A 19,165-nucleotide genomic window follows, 5' to 3' on the forward strand; every position below is an offset into this window, starting at 1 on the left:
CCCTGGTTGCGATGTGGCTCTCGGGTGAGTGTGACACCTTTTCTGTTAGGTGCCCTGCAGAGTCACATTACCAATGCATTGTGTTGGGTGTAGGGTACTGGGCTCTACTCCCATGGTGCTTTTCCCCCCTGCCAACCAGGTCAGAGTGTGCCCTGTTTTGTTTCCTGTTGTAGTCCATGCAGTAGTGGCCATTTTTGTAAGCCAGTTTTAGTTCCCTTTCCTGTGTTACCCACGTTAGAGAACGTTGTTCTTACCTTGAATGGTGCTGAAAGAGGGCATTGTACACCATTGTGCCAGCTCTGACCTACTGCTAATCTTAGTACCAGGGGACTCTTTGCCAGTGGGGCACAACCTCTGATCTACAGTTAACTGTGAGTAAATGTGCTTATTTCAAGAAAGGACTTTTTCAGAGAGATTAGTCTTCAGGTGTGAACTGGTGTGCCAAAGTTATACAGCAGCAATAAGTCCTAGAGGCTGGAGCAATTTTAGTGGGTGCAGTACATTTGTGAGTTTGGGGGGGGGGGGTTGGGGGGCTCAGCTCCCAAAGTAAGGGAGCTATGCACAAGGGAGCTTTTCTGAAGTCCACCGCAGTGACCCCTAGGGTGGTTGGTTGGTATCCTGGCATGTCAGGGGGGCCAGTGCACTAAAAATGCTGGCTCCTCCCACGGCCAAATGCCTTGAATTTGGCCGGGGTTTGAGATGACCAACATAACTTTCCATTATCGCTAAAAAACGAAGCCGGCCATCTCAAACCCGGCCAAATCCAAGGCATTTGGCTGGCCGGAACCGTATTGTCGAAACAAAAGATGGGCGGCCATCTTTTTTGAAAATACGGGTCTGACCAGCTGTTTGCGGCGGCGCCAAAATACATCGCCGGCCATGTATTTCGCCGGCGCCGTTCGATTATGCCCCTCCACATGTGTTTACTCTGGAGTCGTTTTACAAAGGCGCACTAGCGTATTTAGCACACACTAAAAATAAGCACACGCTAAACGCTGGAGACATCAGTAGGAATATATGGGTGTTTCTAGTGTTTAGTACACGCTAAAAATGCTAGTGTGCCTTTGTAAAAATAAAAAACCTCTTTGGTTATCTCAATGTTGCCAGAGAGATGGAAGAAAGTAGAAAGGGCTAAGGGCTTGCATGTTGGAAGGGGATTGGAAGGTAAGAGATGAAGATGGGAAGTAAGGATGGCAAAGTGGGAAAGTGAGAGATGGGGGGAGGGGAGCAGTAGTTTTGGGTGAAAAGGGAAGTTGGGAAAGATGCTTGACAGAACTTGGGAGCTAAAGAAAAAAACTTAAGGTTGGAGTGAGGGGTGGATAAGAGTGAACTAGGGATTTAGAGACAGTACCGAAGAAGGCAATACAGAGAAAAGAATTTCAAGTGAAACACTGCTTATAACTGAATTTTATTTTATGAAATAAAGATAGGTTGATAACACCTAATATATTCTAGTAATTGGTTTTTATCGATGTTTTTGCAATATAGGTACTTTTTGTTGTGTGTGTTCAAGTTGAATCATATATACATTTGTGCAGCTGAGGATAGCATAGAAAGTGCACAAAACAGAGTGGAGGGTCCAGTGCAGGCCAAGGGAGGGGTAAGAGTACTAGAAGTAGTATTTTATTCAATAAACACCTATATTTTGGTTTGTTTTAATTTTGCATCTAGGGTGTTTCATCTGTGTTTATTGGTTAAGGTTGAAAATCAGGAGCCCTATTTTTAACCCTCCTACTTTGCCCAGCCATTGCACTGACATTTCCTTGTCTAGATGCCACAGACTCTGGTTCTTTTGAACCTGGTATGCATTTACCTCAAATCCAGCATTTTACAGTGCCTTGATATCATCCCTGGTCAGTCATAAGAACAGAACACCTGACCTGGGAATCATTCAGGTGTTCATGTGACAGGACATTGCATTACCACAGAGTAATAAGGTCAACCCATTTCATCACTTCACTAGGGTCAGTGTTCAAAATGTCTCAGAAAATCACTGACAGTGCAATAGAGCATTGTTTAAAATCCAGAGTGTTCATGAAATACATATCATAACTGGCTAATGAAACATGGAATAGAGGGGTGTAAATAAATGTAAAAGCAGCCGTGTATTTGTGATATGGGGGCATCGTAGAAACATGTTTTGGGGTTTTGAGAGGATGGGGAGTGGAGTGGAGTGGTATATGACATTGAGGCATCACTTTTCTTGTAAAGAGTAAATGATTCATTCTACAATTGTAACAAAGAAAGTCATAGGGATTCACCTCTCTTCAGATGTTAGTGGTTATATATATATTTATTTATTTTATTTATAACATTTATATCCCACAATATTCCCGCCCATGGGCAGGCTCAATGTGGCGTACAATAGTTAATAAACCATAATACAATAACATAAAGTACAGTAGACAAGGGCCACAGGAGGGAGAAAGAGATGACTGACGAGGGAAAGGAAGAGAGGGTGTGTGATAGGGTATCACGGAGTGAGCTGTGGGCTAAAAGGCTGCGGCTCCTGCAGGACTCGTTGTAAACGCTCTGCCAAAAAGGAAGGTCTTGAGACGCTTCTTAAAGGTCGGGTGATCTGAAGTGAATTTGATCTCAAGAGGCAGCCCGTTCCACAGTTGAGTGCCGAGATAAGGAAAAGAGGAGCCATAGATGGCCTTATATTTGAGGCCACGGGGAGCAGGGTAATGGAGAGTAAGGTACGAGCGGGCCGTGCTTCAGGAGTTCCTGGGCGGTAGGTTAACAAGAGGGTCCATGTAGGAAGGGGCTTCTCCATAGATAATTTTGTGCACCAATGCACAGGTCTTGAACGCGATGCGGTCCTTCACAGGAAGCCAGTGTATGAAGTAATGTGATTTTAATATTTAAACTTGTCTTTGCATCCTAGTTACTTGTTTGTCTTTGTTCTGTGAATGACTTTTATATTTGATGGCAAAAGGTGGTATAACAAATTGCAATTGATTATAAATGTTCTGTTATTTTGAATCAGTTCTTAATGGTAGATTTTGTTTTGCCAAATATGTAGTTAACGATAATGAATTTTTTTTATTATTATTATTTAATGCAGACTTACTACAGCAGTTGATCTTCCTCCAGAATTTATTCATCTTTATATTTCAAACTGTATTTCTACTTGTGAACAGATTAAGGACAAATACATGCAGGTAGGTAGCCAAACTCAACTTTTATTAAAGTATTAGCTTTATTTTGTAAATGACACTGCAACCTGCTCTCTCTCTGCCTGGCATCCAGGCTCCTTGATTGCTTTGCTTCCACCCACCTGGGTCTGCTCTTCCTATGCCTAGCTTCCCTTGCTTCTCTCCTATTGGTCTTCCTTTTCCTCCTTCCCCTGCTCTTGTCCCTATGTCTGTGCCCCTTCTCCCTGCTGATGTCAGACACTAGCACTTTATCAGCTGAGCTGTCCCTGGACTCCTTGCTTCGGCTTCTACTTTGGTAGGTGTTACTTGCTCAGTACTATTATTCTCCTCTACTTTGTTCTTCGTTGCTGACTTTGCCTGCACCTGGATTACTCTTGTGTCTGCTGCTTGCCTACTGACTCTGCCTGTACCTGGATTATTCTTATGTCTGCTGCCTGCCTACTGACCATGCCTGTACCTGGATTACTCTTGTGTCTGCTGCCTGCCTACTGACTCTGCCTGTACCTGGATCACTCTCTTGCCTGCTGCCTGTCTGGCCTGACGTTCATCACCTCGTAAGCCCTGCAGGTTGCCCGCACCAAGGGGTCAACCTCTGGGGAACGGCGGTCAGTGCAGGTGAAACCCGGGGTTGGCCGGCCGCCAAGCATAACCTTGTCCGAGTACCGGGCTTGGCAGCGCTCTACTTCGTACAAGAACTCACAGGTCTGACAATATGAGGGCTATAGGTGAAATTTCTTAGCAGAATCAGATCTCTGGCAGATGTAAACAACTTTTCAAAGGAATGTAAATAACACGGAATCCTCCCATAAACAGTTTGATAGAGAAGATACAAACCATTAAACTGGAACCTAAATCTCACAGGCAACCAATGTAGCTGTTTCAAGGCAGGAGTAATATAGTCCCACTTCGAAAGACATATAACCACTCTCGCAGCAGAATTCTGCACAACCTGTAAAGCTTTGTTCCTTGTCATCAGCAGCAGATGAATCCATTAACTGATGGGTTGTATCCGCCTACCAGCAGGTGGCGATAGAGAACACTGAAAAACCACAGTGACCCTTGGACGGCTAGCCCCAACTGCCTTCAGTATTTCTCTTATCTCCCACAGGTGTGGACGTAGCTTGATCAGCTCCTGGATTTCAGACTGCCTGGGTTGGCTTCTGTGCTTTGCCAGTTGAGCAGGGGTGTTGTGGATGGTGGTGCCCACTTTAAAAGCATATAGGTTCGCCGTTTCCCTGCCTTACCCATTCCCCCCGCCTCCCGGAGTCTCTCTGTTGCTGCCTGCCTCCAACTTTCCTCACAGCGTAAAAAGAAAAGAAAAGAAAGAGCGCGCTTTTACTGTGTGGCTGTTCTGAGGCTTTTTCCAGTGATTCTGGTTCTGTGCAGCTTGACCGGAGCTTGTTGACTCGGTCTTCTGAGGTCCCGCGGACGCTGTTCCGAGCGGGGTAAGTTTTGGCGTGAAGCTGCCATTTTATTGCCATATTTCCGTCCAGTCGGGCGATGGCTGCTGAAGGAGTTAAGCGTTTTCTTCCGTTGTGGTAAACGCAGGTCAGCAGCGGGGCTGTGTAAAACGTGCTCCTTAGACGCTCACGCTAGTATGAACATGGCAAGCGATGTTTCTTCCCACTCGATGGAGCTGGCAGCGGGTGCCATTTTGGAAGCGCCACATGTCTCGACCCTCGCAGTTGCGGAGGAGTCTGAGTGCAGGGGAACTCCTCGTTTAGAGGCTACCAGAGGAGCTCCTACATCCGTTTCTCCTAATTTGGAGGCGGAGGGTCAGGGTGAGTTTTTCTCCCCTGAGTTTGTGTTTTTAATGCATAAGGCTTTCATGCTGAAAAGAGCTCTGCCGCAGGTGTCTGACACTGCGTTGCATCCTGGGTTCCTTCCGGGGGTTGAGACCCCGGGGATGGCTTCAGATGGTATTTCCTCCCCCGAGCGTTGGAAACAAGCTAAACATAGACGGGTAAATTCCGGGTCTGAAAGTGGTGCATATCCTTGCTGCTCATCCGGACATTGCCCGATTTCTCAGAGGGGTGCTTAGGCTCCGTCCTCCCGTCCGGTTGCCCTGTCCGGCCTGGAACCTGGGGATGGTTTTGAAGGCTCACCAGTGTTCGCCCTTCGAGCCGCTTAAGCAAGCTTTGGAGAAGGATGTGACTCTCAAGACAGTCTTTCTGGTGGCCATTACATCGGCTATAAGCGTGTCTGAGCTGCAGGCGCTGTCCTGTCGGGGCCCTTTTCTGCAATTCTCAGAGTCCGGAGTAGCGGTACGTACTGTGCCTTCCTTCCTGCCTAAGGTGGTTTCAGCGTTTCACCTGAACCAGCCCATTTTTCTTCCTTCCTTTTCTAGAGAAGAGTTCCTGGATTCCTTTGGGCAGTTACTTCTTTTGGATGTCTGCAGGGCGCTGTTGCAGTATCTACAGATGTCAAATGACTTCAGGACTTCTGATCGCCTTTTTTTGTTGTTGTCAGGTCCTCGGCGTGGAGGCCCGGCGTCTAAGGCCACTATAACCCGTTGGCTCAAGGAAGTCATTTTTTCTGCTTATCTGCTTTCAGGTCGGTCTCCGCCTGAACCATTTAAGGCGCATTCCACTAGAGCGATTTCCTCCTCGTGGGCTGAAACGGGTGCACTCTCTCTTCAAGAGATCTGTAGTGCGGCTACTTGGGCTTCTCAGCTCTCATTTGTCCAGCATTACAGGCTGGATGTTGCAGCGAAGCAGGACGCTGTTTTTGGAGCACAAGTGTTTGCTCACAGTGTGGCCTGTTTCCACCATATTTAGGGAGTGCTTTTGTACATCCCATCAGTTAATGGATTCATCTGCTGCTGATGACAAGGAAGGGAAGATTAGGTTCTTACCTTGGTAATTTTCTTTCCTTTAGTCACAGCAGATGAATCCATGATCCCTCCCTGTCTGACTTTGTTTTTTGTTCAGATCTTTCATGCAGGTATAAATCTCATTGGGAGAAGTTGGAAATCAGTTCTCAGAATTTCTACATGTTCTACTACCGGAGGTTGAGATCGTCCCTCCTTTATATGGTTATTGCTCCTGTTCTTGGGCGTTTGTTCGCTGCGAGGAAAGTTTATGTTATGATACCTTTATGGTTCACTCTGCTTTGGAAATCTCAAATTCTGAAGGCAGTTGGGGCTAGCCGTCCAAGGGTTACTGTTTTTTCAGTGTTCTCTATCTCCACCTGCTGGTAGGCGGATACAACCCATCAGTTAATGGATTAATTTGCTGTGACTAAAGGAAAGAAAATTACCAAGGTAAGAACCTAATTTTCCCATGCTTGGTGTCAGGAAATCTTGTCATGTGATGAAAATGATTTGATCTCTGCTGTTGTCTTCTAGAACTTGTTGGTTTTAATACATAACAAAAATTGTTTTTACAGAATCGCCTGGTGCGCCTTGTTTGTGTCTTCCTTCAGTCTTTGATCAGAAATAAAATTATTAATGTACAGGACTTGTTTATAGAGGTGCAGGCATTTTGTATTGAGTTCAGCCGGATACGAGAAGCAGCTGGTCTTTTTCGATTGCTGAAGACACTGGATACTGGGGAAAGCCCAGCAGAGACAAAGCCTACAAAATAAAAGGGACTTCCTCAGAACTTTCTGCAAAACTGATCAGTCTCCAGGATGGTGTTTTTTGTATATCTTTTTTTTTTTTTTGTATATATTAATTTTAAAATATTTGAAGCATCATTGTAGATTGCTTGGTCCAATCCAGTATAAAATAATATTTTATCTACTTGTTAAAAGCAATAAATATTGCTTTTGGAATAACAGGGGAAAAGTGAAAGTGGTGGTAAAGTTCATTAATGTTTCTGATAAAATGAAAACTTTTTTTGTCTGATCTACTGTCTATCTTGACTTTTTATCCTATTTACACTGTTACACTAATTACAAAGCAAATTTACTAGAATGTGTCACAGTCTTAGTGGTAATCGGATGACTGTTGCTGTGAGCCTGACCTTCAATATTTTTTTATCTATTTTGTATTATAAAATATTTTTAACTTTATTTTTATTCAGTTCTTTTTTTAGATTTCCAGTGATTTACATCTTAACTATATACAATGAGCTCCCCTGTTAGACTTACATTTCAATGAGCTATATTATTGCTTTACAAATGGAAGAAAAGGAATTGTTCCAGAAATATTGTGGCATTTGTTTAGGATAAAGGTAGCTACTCGGCAAATGTCAAAAACATATGTCCACATTGTTCTCCATCGATTTAAGTAAGATGCAGCCTGTCCTGGTTTGAAGGTATATATCTGTTCTTTAGTAGAAAATATACTTTCTACCTGATTTATACAATGTTCCACTAGTGGATTGACATATAGGAAGCAATTTTGTCTCCAGAGATATTTCTATGAATAATGTGCATGACCTGTCACATTCTTGGGTTTACAGATGATATGTGATTTGTTATGCTCTAGAACTTGAGTTTTGCAATTAACCTATTAGAAGAATCCTTTGCACACCTGCTTGTATTCCGTGTGTTTCTTTTGATGGTTTAATTTGTGTTTACATAGATAATCATGTTTAGATTTTTTTTTTCAAATTTTGATATGTATTTTCACATTGCCCTTCTCTCAACTTCTTGTGCCAAACTGCTTGAACAATATTTACTTGATTCATAGGGTTTTATGTTTATCTATTTTTCTCAGTCATCTTTGGTTCTTTTCAAGGCAGATTTATTAAAGCATGCTAGTAACTAGACCTCTAATTTATTTGACATTTTGTTGATGTCTTCTACTACTTCTAATTTCTATAGCAGAGTTAGAACTATAAAGCTTTGGAGTAAGTGGAACAAAGCTCGCTAGAATACTGACTAAGGGCAGTTGTGGGTAACTGTTAGTGCCAATTAGCACCAATTTTAGCTAACCTTAGGGCCAGATGCACTAGACTTAACGAGCCAGCAACGTGGTTTTTAAACTAGTTCTAGCTAACGAAAACGGAATGCAAAGCTGTTATAATGAGCTAATTACTATTATAATGTGCATGCAATGTGTTGCACTACCGTTTCTGACCCCATGCACAAAAGCAGTCCCTACCTTTATCATGGAAATTTTAACGGGAGGTCTGGACCTGCTTCTTCTTCATTATCGCAAGTAGGAGAAGGGGAGAAGCAAGGCAGGGAAGATGGAGCACAAAAAAAAAAAAAGTATACCAGCTTAAACGCAGCAGCTTTGTGTGTATGAAAGCTGTTCCATGTTTCTTTTTCAAATGACATTTTACTTCCAAGAAATTGGGGGGCAGTACCGAAATGCAAAGCATAAAACTAATGGTGACTTACCAAAAATGCAATGAAGACAAGGGTCCATCAAAGAAACGGTGTCTGTGGGGAAACATTGACTTGGTTCCACCCCCAGCTGTTCCTGCTGCTTCCTTCTATTGGCCGGCTGACATCCTAGAACGCCCATCTCCCTGAAGATGGACTCTCATTGGCTGGCTGCTATCCCCTGATGATATCACTTTAGAGCTATGAACTGATTGGATCCAAACTTCCTGGTGTACCCTTCCACAGAGAGGGGCTAAACCAATTGGCAAGCATCAGCCTGGGATGTCCTGCCCACTCACTACTGGAGGGGGGACACCAGGAAGTTTGGATTCGATTAGTTCACAGCTCTAAAGTGATATCATCAGGGGACAGCAGCCAGCCAATGAGAGTCCATCTTCAGAGAGATGGGCGTTCTAGGATGTCAGCTGGCCAGTACAAGGAAGCAGCAGGAATAGCTGGGGGTGGAACCAAGCTCTGATGCTGCTGATTCCTCACAGAAGAGCCGAGAGCATCAGAGGTTTTTCCCAGCAGTGGGAGGCAGGGAGCTCCAATACAGGTATGCCCATCCAAAAAAAAAAAAAGAGCTTTTGTGTTTGCAAAAAAAAAAAAAAAAAAAGGTAAATCTACTGCTATCATACATGCAGCTTGTCTGCGTGTATGAGAGCCGTCTGTAGCATGCACAGAGCAGCCACTCATAGCGATTGACTGTTCTGCGCATGCTCGGCTCACCGACTGACTTCCCCCATATCGCATTCAAATGAGCTGGGTTGCAAAAGCAACAAGCAGCTCATTTGAATGCTTTTCTCTTTATGAATCCCTCTATTTCTTCTAAATTGGTATACCGATTTGGAAATGCAGACGGATCCTTAACGGGACCTTTGTGCATCTGGCTCCCAGTTAGCAGCTAATTAACATGCATAACTGACGTTCTCCGAGGACAAGCAGGCTGCTTGTTCTCACTGATGGGTGACGTCCACGGCAGCCCCTCCAATCGGAATCTTCACTAGCAAAAGCCTTTGCTAGCCCTCGCACGCCAATGCGCACCGCGCATGCGCGGCCGTCTTCCCGCCCGAAACCGGCTCGTGCCGGCCAGTCTTCTTTTGTCCGCGCTCGGTACGGTCGTATTTACGCCGTTCGCGCCCCTTAAGTCGACCTCGCGCGTCTTTTTTTGTCTTTCGCTACTAAAAAAAAAAAAAAAAGCATTTCGGAGGGAGACCTTTTCGGTCTTTTTTTCCCTTCCTGTATTTCTAGTTTTTGCCCCGTTAAGCTTTCTTTCGTCGTCGGGGTAGGCCCTTATTTTTTTCTTCCCCCTTTTTTGTGGTGCCATCTTCGCCATTACGAGTTTTGATCTCGCCGGCGTGATTTTTCCACCCATGACATCGAAGTCTCCCAGCGGCTTCAAGAAGTGCACCCAGTGCGCCCGGGTAATCTCGCTCACTGATAGACACGCGTCGTGTCTTCAGTGTCTGGGGGCTGGGCACCGCCCGCAGGCCTGTAGTCTGTGCGCTCTTTTACAAAAGCGGACTCAGGTAGCGAGATTGGCTCAGTGGAACGTTTTGTTCTCGGGCTCTTCGTTGGCATCGGCACCGGGAGTATCAAGTGCATCGACGTCGCCGGCGTCCAGACCTTCATCCCGATGCAGAGGGTCGATGCCTCGATGCACTCGTGGCCGAGATATCGGAAGGCTGCGTCGGTGGTACCGGGACCTCCACGTCTGCTGATGTCGTCGGACAGTGGTGCTTCATCTGGAGTGCAGGTGAGGGCTGTCCATTCCCCTGCTGGTGGCGGTGAGCCTTCGGGTGGGTCTCCCCCTACCCTGAGGGCTCCTGCGGTACAGCCCCCCCCCCCCCCCCCCCCCCGAGACCAACCTTCTTCGGCCTCGGCCCCAAGGAAGCGACGGTTGGATTCTACGTCCTCCTCATCGGTGCCGGGAATCTCCGGTGACATGCTTCGTTCCAAAAAGTCGAAGAAGCATCGACACGGGTCCCCTTCCCGTATCGGCACCGAGAGCTCTGGGTTGCCGAGGGAGTCGGCACCCAGTAGGCATCGGCACCGAGAGGACCGCTCACCCTCTGTTCAGGAGGTGTCGATGCGCTCCACTTTGGACAGCCCGGAACAGCCTCCACGCCCGGAACAGACTCTGACATCGACACCTGCATCGGCTTCCATGTCTTTCTCCACAGCCGCTCTGCACGAGAGTCTCCGGGCCGTCCTCCCAGAGATCCTGGGAGAGCTGTTGCGCCCTTCCCCTCCGGTACCGGGGGTGCTTGCGCCACCAGTACCGTCGAGTGAGGCGCCGGCTGGCCCCTTGCCCGGGGTGAGGTCTCCGACATCGGTGCCGCTTGCAGTACCGACTACGGTCGCCTACCAGGAAGGCTCCCCGACGACGTCGGCGGAGGGAGCTTCGCCGGTGCGGGCGAGGGAGTCTACCTCTCGGCGCTCCCACCGTGGCCGTGGTTCCAAGGAGTCGAGCCAGGCACGGCTTCAGACACAGGTCCGTGAACTTGTGTCTGATACCGATGGTGAGGCCTCGTGGGAGGAGGAGGAGGAGGACATCGGATATTTCTCTGACGAGGAGTCTGATGGCCTGCCTTCTGATCCCACTCCCTCTCCTGAAAGGCAGCTTTCTCCTCCCGAGAGTCTGTCTTTTGCGGCCTTTGTCCGGGAGATGTCTACGGCCATCCCCTTCCCGGTGGTTGTGGAGGACGAGCCCAGGGCTGAAATGTTTGAGCTCCTGGACTATCCTTCTCCACCTAAGGAAGCGTCCACAGTACCCATGCATCATGTCCTGAAAAAGACATTGCTGGCGAACTGGACCAAGCCATTAAGTAATCCCCACATTCCCAAGAAGATCGAGTCCCAATACCGGATCCATGGGACCCAGAGCTGATGCGCACTCAGTTGCCTCACGACTCTGGAGTTGTGGATTTGGCCCTAAAGAAGGCCAAGAGTTCTAGGGAGCATGCTTCGGCGCCCCCGGGCAAGGACTCTAGAACCTTAGACTCCTTTGGGAGGAAGGCCTACCATTCTTCTATGCTCGTGGCCAAAATCCAGTCTTACCAGCTCTACACGAGCATACACATGCGGAACAATGTGCGGCAGTTGGCGGGCTTGGTGGACAAGCTCCCCCCTGAGCAAGCCAAGCCATTTCAGGAGGTGGTCAGGCAGCTGAAGGCGTGCAGAAAATTCCTGGCCAGAGGGGTGTATGACACCTTTGATGTTGCTTCCAGGGCCGCTGCTCAAGGTGTGGTGATGCGCAGACTCTCATGGCTGCGTGCCTCCGACCTGGAGAATAGGATCCAGCAGCGGATTGCGGACTCGCCTTGCCGTTCGGATAATATTTTTGGAGAGAAAGTCGAACAGGTGGTAGAGCAGCTCCACCAGCGGGATACCGCTTTCGACAAGTTCTCCCGCCGGCAGCCTTCAGCTTCTACCTCTAAAGGTAGACGATTTTTTTGGGGAAGGACTGTTCCCTACTCTTCTGGTAAGCGTAGGTACAATCCTACTTCTCGACAGCCTGCGGCCCAGGCTAAGCCCCAGCGCGCTCGCTCTCGTCAGCAGCGTGCGCCTCAGCAAGGCCCCTCAGCTCCCCAGCAAAAACCAGGGACGAGCTTTTGACTGGCTCCAGCAGAGCATAGCCGACATCCAAGTGTCAGTGCCGGGTGACCTACCTGTCGGAGGGAGGTTGAAAGTTTTTCACCAAAGGTGGCCTCTCATAACCTCCGATCAGTGGGTTCTCCAAATAGTCCGGCAAGGATACACCCTCAATTTGGCTTCAAAACCTCCAAATTGTACACCGGGAGCTCAATCTTACAGCTTCCAACACAAGCAGGTACTTGCAGAGGAACTCTCCGCCCTTCTCAGCGCTAATGCGGTCGAGCCCGTGCCATCCGGGCAGGAAGGGCTGGGATTCTATTCCAGGTATTTCCTTGTGGAAAAGAAAACAGGGGGGATGCGTCCCATCCTAGACCTAAGGGCCCTGAACAAATATCTGGTCAAAGAAAAGTTCAGGATGCTTTCCCTGGGCACCCTTCTCCCCATGATTCAGGAAAACGATTGGCTATGCTCTCTGGACTTGAAGGACGCCTACATGCACATCCCGATACTGCCAGCTCACAGACAGTATCTGCGATTTCGGCTGGGCACACGTCACTTCCAGTACTGTGTGCTACCCTTTGGGCTCGCCTCTGCGCCCAGAGTGTTCACGAAGTGCTTGGCTGTAGTAGCAGCGGCACTTCGCAGGCTGGGGGTACACGTGTTCCCATATCTCGACGATTGGCTGGTGAAGAACACATCCGAGGCAGGAGCTCTACAGTCCATGCAGATGACTATTCGCCTCCTGGAGCTACTGGGGTTTGTGATAAATTATCCAAAGTCCCATCTTCTCCTAGTGCAGAAACTCGAATTCATAGGAGCTCTGCTGGATTCTCGGACGGCTCGTGCCTATCTCCCAGAGGCGAGAGCCAACAACTTGTCCCTCGTCTCACGGGTACGAGCGTCCCAGCAGATCACAGCTCGGCAGATGTTGAGATTGCTGGGCCACATGGCCTCCACAGTTCATGTGACTCCCATGGCCCGCCTTCACATGAGATCTGCTCAATGGACCCTAGCTTCCCAGTGGTTTCAGGCCGCTGGGGATCTAGAAGACGTGATCCACCTGTCCACGAGTTTTCTCAAATCCCTGTATTGGTGGACGATTTGGTCCAATTTGACTCTGGGACGTCCTTTCCAAATTCCTCAGGCTCAAAAAGTGCTGACCACGGATGCGTCTCTCCTGGGGTGGGGAGCTCATGTCGATGGGCTTCACACCCAGGGAAGCTGGTCCCTCCAGGAACGCGATCTACAGATCAATCTTCTGGAGTTACGAGCGGTATGGAACGCTCTGAAGGCTTTCAGAGATCGGCTGTCCCACCAAATTATCCAAATTCAGACAGACAACCAGGTTGCCATGTATTACATCAACAAGCAGGGGGGCACCGGATCTCGCCCCCTGTGTCAGGAAGCCGTCAGCATGTGGCTCTGGGCTCGCCGTCACGGCATGGTGCTCCAAGCCACATATCTGGCAGGCGTAAACAACAGTCTGGCCGACAGGTTGAGCAGGATTATGCAACCTCACGAGTGGTCGCTCAATTCCCGAGTGGTGCGCCGGATCTTCCCCTTGGTAGATCTCTTTGCATCTCGAGCCAACCACAAAGTCCCTCAGTTCTGTTCCAGGCTTCAGGCCCACGGCAGACTGGCATCGGATGCCTTCCTCCTGGACTGGGGGGAGGGTCTGCTGTATGCTTATCCTCCCATACCTCTGGTAGGGAAGACTTTGTTGAAACTCAAGCAAGACCGAGGCACCATGATTCTGATTGCTCCTTTTTGGCCGCGTCAGATCTGGTTCCCTCTTCTTCTGGAGTTGTCCTCCGAAGAACCGTGGAGATTGGAGTGTTTTCCGACTCTCATCACACAGGACGAAGGGGCGCTTCTGCATCCCAACCTCCAGTCTCTGGCTCTCACGGCCTGGATGTTGAGAGCGTAGACTTTGCCTCTTTGGGTCTGTCAGAGGGTGTCTCCCGCATCTTGCTTGCTTCCAGGAAAGATTCCACTAAGAGGAGTTACTTCTTTCTATGGAGGAGGTTTGCCGTCTGGTGTGACAGCAAGGCCCTATATCCTCGCTCTTGTCCTACACAGACCCTGCTTGAATACCTTCTGCACTTGTCTGAGTCTGGTCTCAAGACCAACTCTGTAAGGGTCCACCTTAGCGCAATTAGTGCATACCATTACCGTGTGGAAGGTAAGCCGATCTCAGGACAGCCTTTAGTTGTTCGCTTCATGAGAGGTTTGCTTTTGTCAAAGCCCCCCATCAAACCTCCTACAGTGTCATGGGATCTCAATGTCGTTCTCACCCAGCTGATGAAACCTCCTTTTGAGGCACTGAACTCCTGCCATCTGAAGTACTTGACCTGGAAGGTCATTTTCTTGGTGGCAGTTACTTCAGCTCGTAGAGTCAGTGAGCTTCAGGCCCTGGTAGCCCAGGCCCCTTACACCAAATTTCATCATAACAGAGTAGTCCTCCGCACTCACCCTAAGTTCTTGCCAAAGGTTGTGTCGGAGTTCCATCTGAACCAGTCAATTGTCTTGCCAACATTCTTTCCCCGTCCTCATTCCTGCCCTGCTGAACATCAGCTGCACACATTGGACTGCAAGAGAGCATTGGCCTTCTATCTGAAGCGGACACAGCCCAACAGACAGTCCGCCCAATTGTTTGTTTCTTTTGATCCCAACAGGAGGGGAGTGGCTGTGGGGAAACGTACCATATCCAATTGGCTAGCAGATTGCATTTCCTTCACTTACGCCCAGGTTGGGCTGGCTCTTGAGGGTCATGTCACGGCTCATAATGTTAGAGCCATGGCAGCGTCGGTAGCCCACTTGAAGTCAGCCACTATTGAAGAGATTTGCAAAGCTGCGACGTGGTCATCTGTCCACACATTCACATCTCATTACTGCCTGCAGCAGGATACCCGACGCGACAGTCGGTTCGGGCAGTCAGTGCTTCAGAATCCGTTCGGGGTTTAGAATCCAACTCCACCCCCCTAGGCCCATGTTTTATTCTGTTCCAGGCTACACTCTCAGTTAGTTGGATAAATTGTTAGGTCAATCTCAGTTATGTCCTCGCCGTTGCGAGGCCCAATTGACCATGTTTGTTGTTTTGAGTGAGCCTGGGGGCTAGGGATACCCCATCAGTGAGAACAAGCAGCCTGCTTGTCCTCGGAGAAAGCGAATGCTACATACCTGTAGAAGGTATTCTCCGAGGACAGCAGGCTGATTGTTCTCACAAACCCGCCCGCCTCCCCTTTGGAGTTGTGTCTTCCCTTCTCTTTGTCTTGCTACATATGAGACTGGCCGGTTTCGGGCGGGAAGACGGCCGCGCATGCGCGGTGCGCGAGGGCTAGCAAAGGCTTTTGCTAGTGAAGATTCCGATTGGAGGGGCTGCCGTGGACGTCACCCATCAGTGAGAACAATCAGCCTGCTGTCCTCGGAGAATACCTTCTACAGGTATGTAGCATTCGCTTTATTCTATAATATATGCATGCAACTTTGCTCGCTAAGCACAAAATTGTGCACAGCAGTTTATAGAATTAGGGGGATAGTGGCCAGTAGAAAATCATTAAGGAAGTTTTATTATTTAGTCAGTAGGTTTCAAAGTAGAATTTACAACTGAGAAAATTAAATACACATCTGAATTGCTAAGAACCATCCCAGTGAGGGTAGGAGTGTGGCAGGAGCAATATAGTTGCAGAAAAGCAAAGCATAAGGAGCATGTCTCATGGAATAATTTCCAAACCCTCTGTAGAGGTCAACCGATTTTCAGCGACAGCTTTGACACTGAAACCAACCTGAAATTAAATTTTGGGTGTATTTTAACTTCAGCTTAAACTGAAACCCCACCTTCACTCCAGCCTTATCCAAAAAAAAAAAAAAAAGGCTCCCGGGCCTACCTTCCAAACCTTGGTGGTCTAGTGGCCTTATTGCTCCTGCCTATGCTGGTTCTGCAGTCAAAATGGCTTCCATTCTTAGATTGGCGCTGTAATTGGCAGGAACAACTTAGATCACTCATGCCTAAATTGGCTTCAATCTCAAAATGGCTATAGAGCTAGCATGGGCAGGAGCGACTTGGTATAGCTCCTACCTTGATGAGGACACTAGACCATCAAGGATTGGAAGTAGGGGCTTATTTTTATTTGGGGGGGGGGTGGAATGAGGCTGGAGTGGGGCCCATCTTTGTTCAGGGGGGCATGGAATGGAGCTTACATTTGTTTGGGGAGGGGGGTGCCAGTACTGTTTGCAGCTTCATACGAAACTGTGTGGCAAATTGTGGCTAAAACCCCAAAAATCAGTTTCGTTTGTCCTCTGTTCCTCTGCATGTGTGTAAATGTATTGGTATTGGTTCTGTGTGTTTGTGACAATGAAAGGAACAGTTGGTCGTATCGGGGGATGTTCAACATTTTTATGAATCTTTGGTAAAAAGTAGATATGAGGTGTTTTGGGATGTTTCAAAATAAGAAAAGCTGTTTCTTTTGACATCAAGCAGCACAGTTGATTAGCTGTCTGAATTAGATCTTGTATCTGTTCTTGAAGAATGTTTGTTGGATCAGATGATTGGAGGCGATAGACATCTCTCCAGTGATAAATACTATCTGCTTCAAGAAAATATTGTGTTCGATGTTGAATTACTGTGGCTCCTCTTTTGTCCACTCTGGAAATAATGAGCTCTTGTTGGGAGCCTAGCTGTTTAAGTGCTGTATGTTGGCAAGCTGTTAAGTTAACACGACTATGCCTAGGTGCTAAGATATCTTCAAATATTTTTAAATCATTCTCAACCAGTGCCTAGAACACCTCTATATTGGGGCTCCCGGTGCCTGGTGGCAACCATCGAGATTTTGGTTTAATTATTGATATATCTGGGCCAGCAGGTTTGGTATCGAAATAACTTCTTAGATGTAATTTCCTTATAAAGCGTCTAATCGCAATTCTCATTTTAAATGGATCATGTAGTTGACTAGGTACAAATCCCAAACCCAGATTTAACACATCTTGTTGGTCTTTACTCAAGTTCTGTTTGGAAATATTTATTATTGTTGAATTATCACCTTCTTCTGGCGTGTGTTGTATCGCGTTCCTCTGGAGTCGTGATCCATCTGGGACCTGTTGCCTCGATGTTGGCCCCTGCCTCTTTGGCCTTTTGGAAAAGGGTATTTCTGACATCTTATTATCAGTCTGAATAATATCTTCACCTGAGCTGCTGCCAGAATCGCCTGAAGAACCTTCAAAATCAACTTTATTAGATGCAAATCGTCTCTCCTTAGTTGTCCATGAATATACTTTATCCTGCATGTAATCACGCTCATCTTTACGATATTTTCAAATTTTTACTTGTAATGATTCATGAAATTTTGAAATATTTTGTTGTAACTTGGTCATCTGTTTTCCGTATTCGCGCTCATCAAACCGTTGTTTAAGTAGCATTTCACATTCGGTAATAGTCCCCTTAATCTGCATTTCTACTGTTGCTGATTCCATCAAAAAATACTCTGAGCAGTACAGAGTTTGTTATATTTTGAGGCTGAAGCAACAGGTTATTGTGTATCCACAAAGAAGCTAAACGCATAGAGCAGCAGCCACATGAGCTCCAGGGTGCGTGCAACAAAATAAAATAAGCTTTGCCTTATCATCCATTCCTTCTTCAGGTCATACTCAAATAGGAGCGACAGTAGCCAATGGTACAGCTGCCTGAAAGATCCATGAAAATATCCTTAACACTGGAACCAGAACCAGTTAACAAACACTGCGGCTGGACTGAACTAATGGTACAGCTACCTTTTCAACATCCATGAAAACTTCCTTAACACAAGAAACAACCAGTTAACAAGATCTCAACGTATAACAGCCCAGAGAAATAAAAAGCTTGGCAGCCATAATATCTTGCTTCTCACCCCCAGAGAAACAGCAAGGGGGGGCTCAGTGGCTCCATTACATAATCTCTCAATTGGAGATGATATATTGGGACTGCCAAGCCCCTTTCATTTTTCTGAGGCTCAGATACTCTCACCTCCAGAGAAAACTGCAAGAGGGGCATGGTGGCCACAACATATAACACCTCAACCCCAAAGTCCCCCTCCCCAAACAAAGATATAGACAAAAATTAAAATGAACTCCCAAGATGCCGGACTGTGCACACAATACAACACTGGAGAAAGAGTACCAGGGGAGGGGGCGGACAGACAACACTGTTTCTCTTTCTGTTCTGTTGCATTGTGTGCAGAGTCTGGCTTCCCAAGGGTTCAGTTTAATTTTTGCCTACATCTTTGTTTTATTTTTATTTATTAACCTTTAGAGTAGGATACATGCTTTTTGCTACCTGTGTGGCCTTGTCATTTAATTTTTCTTATCGTGTTGATTTCCAGTCTCTGGTGTCTGCTTTCCTCTGGCTTCAACTCTCTTGCCAGGGTTTCCATTTCCATTTGTCATTTTTCTCTCTCCTGTCTTTTTCACTTCCTTCATTTTATCCATATCCAGCAATGATCTTTTCCTTCCACTTTCTGCATCTCTGTCCAGATTTCATTATTACTCTCTTTTTACTGCATCCACCTACAAGTTTCCATCTCTTGCCCTCCCATTCCCCTTCCTCATATTCCCCAGACTTTCACTAACTCTGGCCTCTCCTTCCATCCTCTCTCCCCTAGTCCATCTAGCATCTCCTCCCTATGTCTCTTCCATCTAGCATCTCCTCCCTCTCTCCCCCCTTTCATCCAGCATCTCTGCTCTTTCTTCCAAACCCTTCCATCCAGTATCTCCCATCTCTATCTCTTTCCCTGCCATCCAGAATCTGTTGCCCCTCCTCCCAGCTCTGTCCTGTCCTAGGCATCCAGGATCTCTTCTGTGTCTCCCCTGCTGTAGGCATCTAGGTTCTCATGCCCCCACCATCCAAGGATTGATTATTGCAATATTATTTAGTTTGTCCCAAATTACATTTAAAAGAACTTCAAACTCTCCAGAACACTATCATTGGCTTCCTGTAGAACAAAGAACTGTCTATAAAATATTACTGTTATAAATAGCCCCCAGATAACCTGAGAACTTATACAAAAAGAATTTACAAAAGCAAATTTGGTGAAACAAGGCTTAATTCATTATTTCAAAATACACTCTTGCAAGAATGGGTGTCTCTGAAAGCAAACAGGCAC

At 47.1% G+C, this 19,165-nt stretch overlaps 1 protein-coding gene across 1 annotated transcript in view; it reads left to right on the forward strand.

Annotated features, from left to right (window-relative positions):
- Window positions 1-7,873, forward strand: part of CNOT11 (CCR4-NOT transcription complex subunit 11) — an 87,616-nt gene extending 79,743 nt beyond the window's left edge. The window contains exons 6-7 of the mRNA XM_030201432.1: window positions 3,068-3,164; window positions 6,546-7,873. Coding sequence (XP_030057292.1) covers window positions 3,068-3,164; window positions 6,546-6,743 — 295 coding nt within the window. The 3' untranslated portion in view covers window positions 6,744-7,873. The remainder of the gene's footprint in view (window positions 1-3,067; window positions 3,165-6,545) is intronic.
- Window positions 7,874-19,165: the final 11,292 nt, after the last annotated feature.

This window comes from Microcaecilia unicolor, chromosome 4 (assembly GCF_901765095.1).
Source record: "Microcaecilia unicolor chromosome 4, aMicUni1.1, whole genome shotgun sequence".
In the NCBI taxonomy this organism is placed as follows: domain Eukaryota; kingdom Metazoa; phylum Chordata; class Amphibia; order Gymnophiona; family Siphonopidae; genus Microcaecilia; species Microcaecilia unicolor.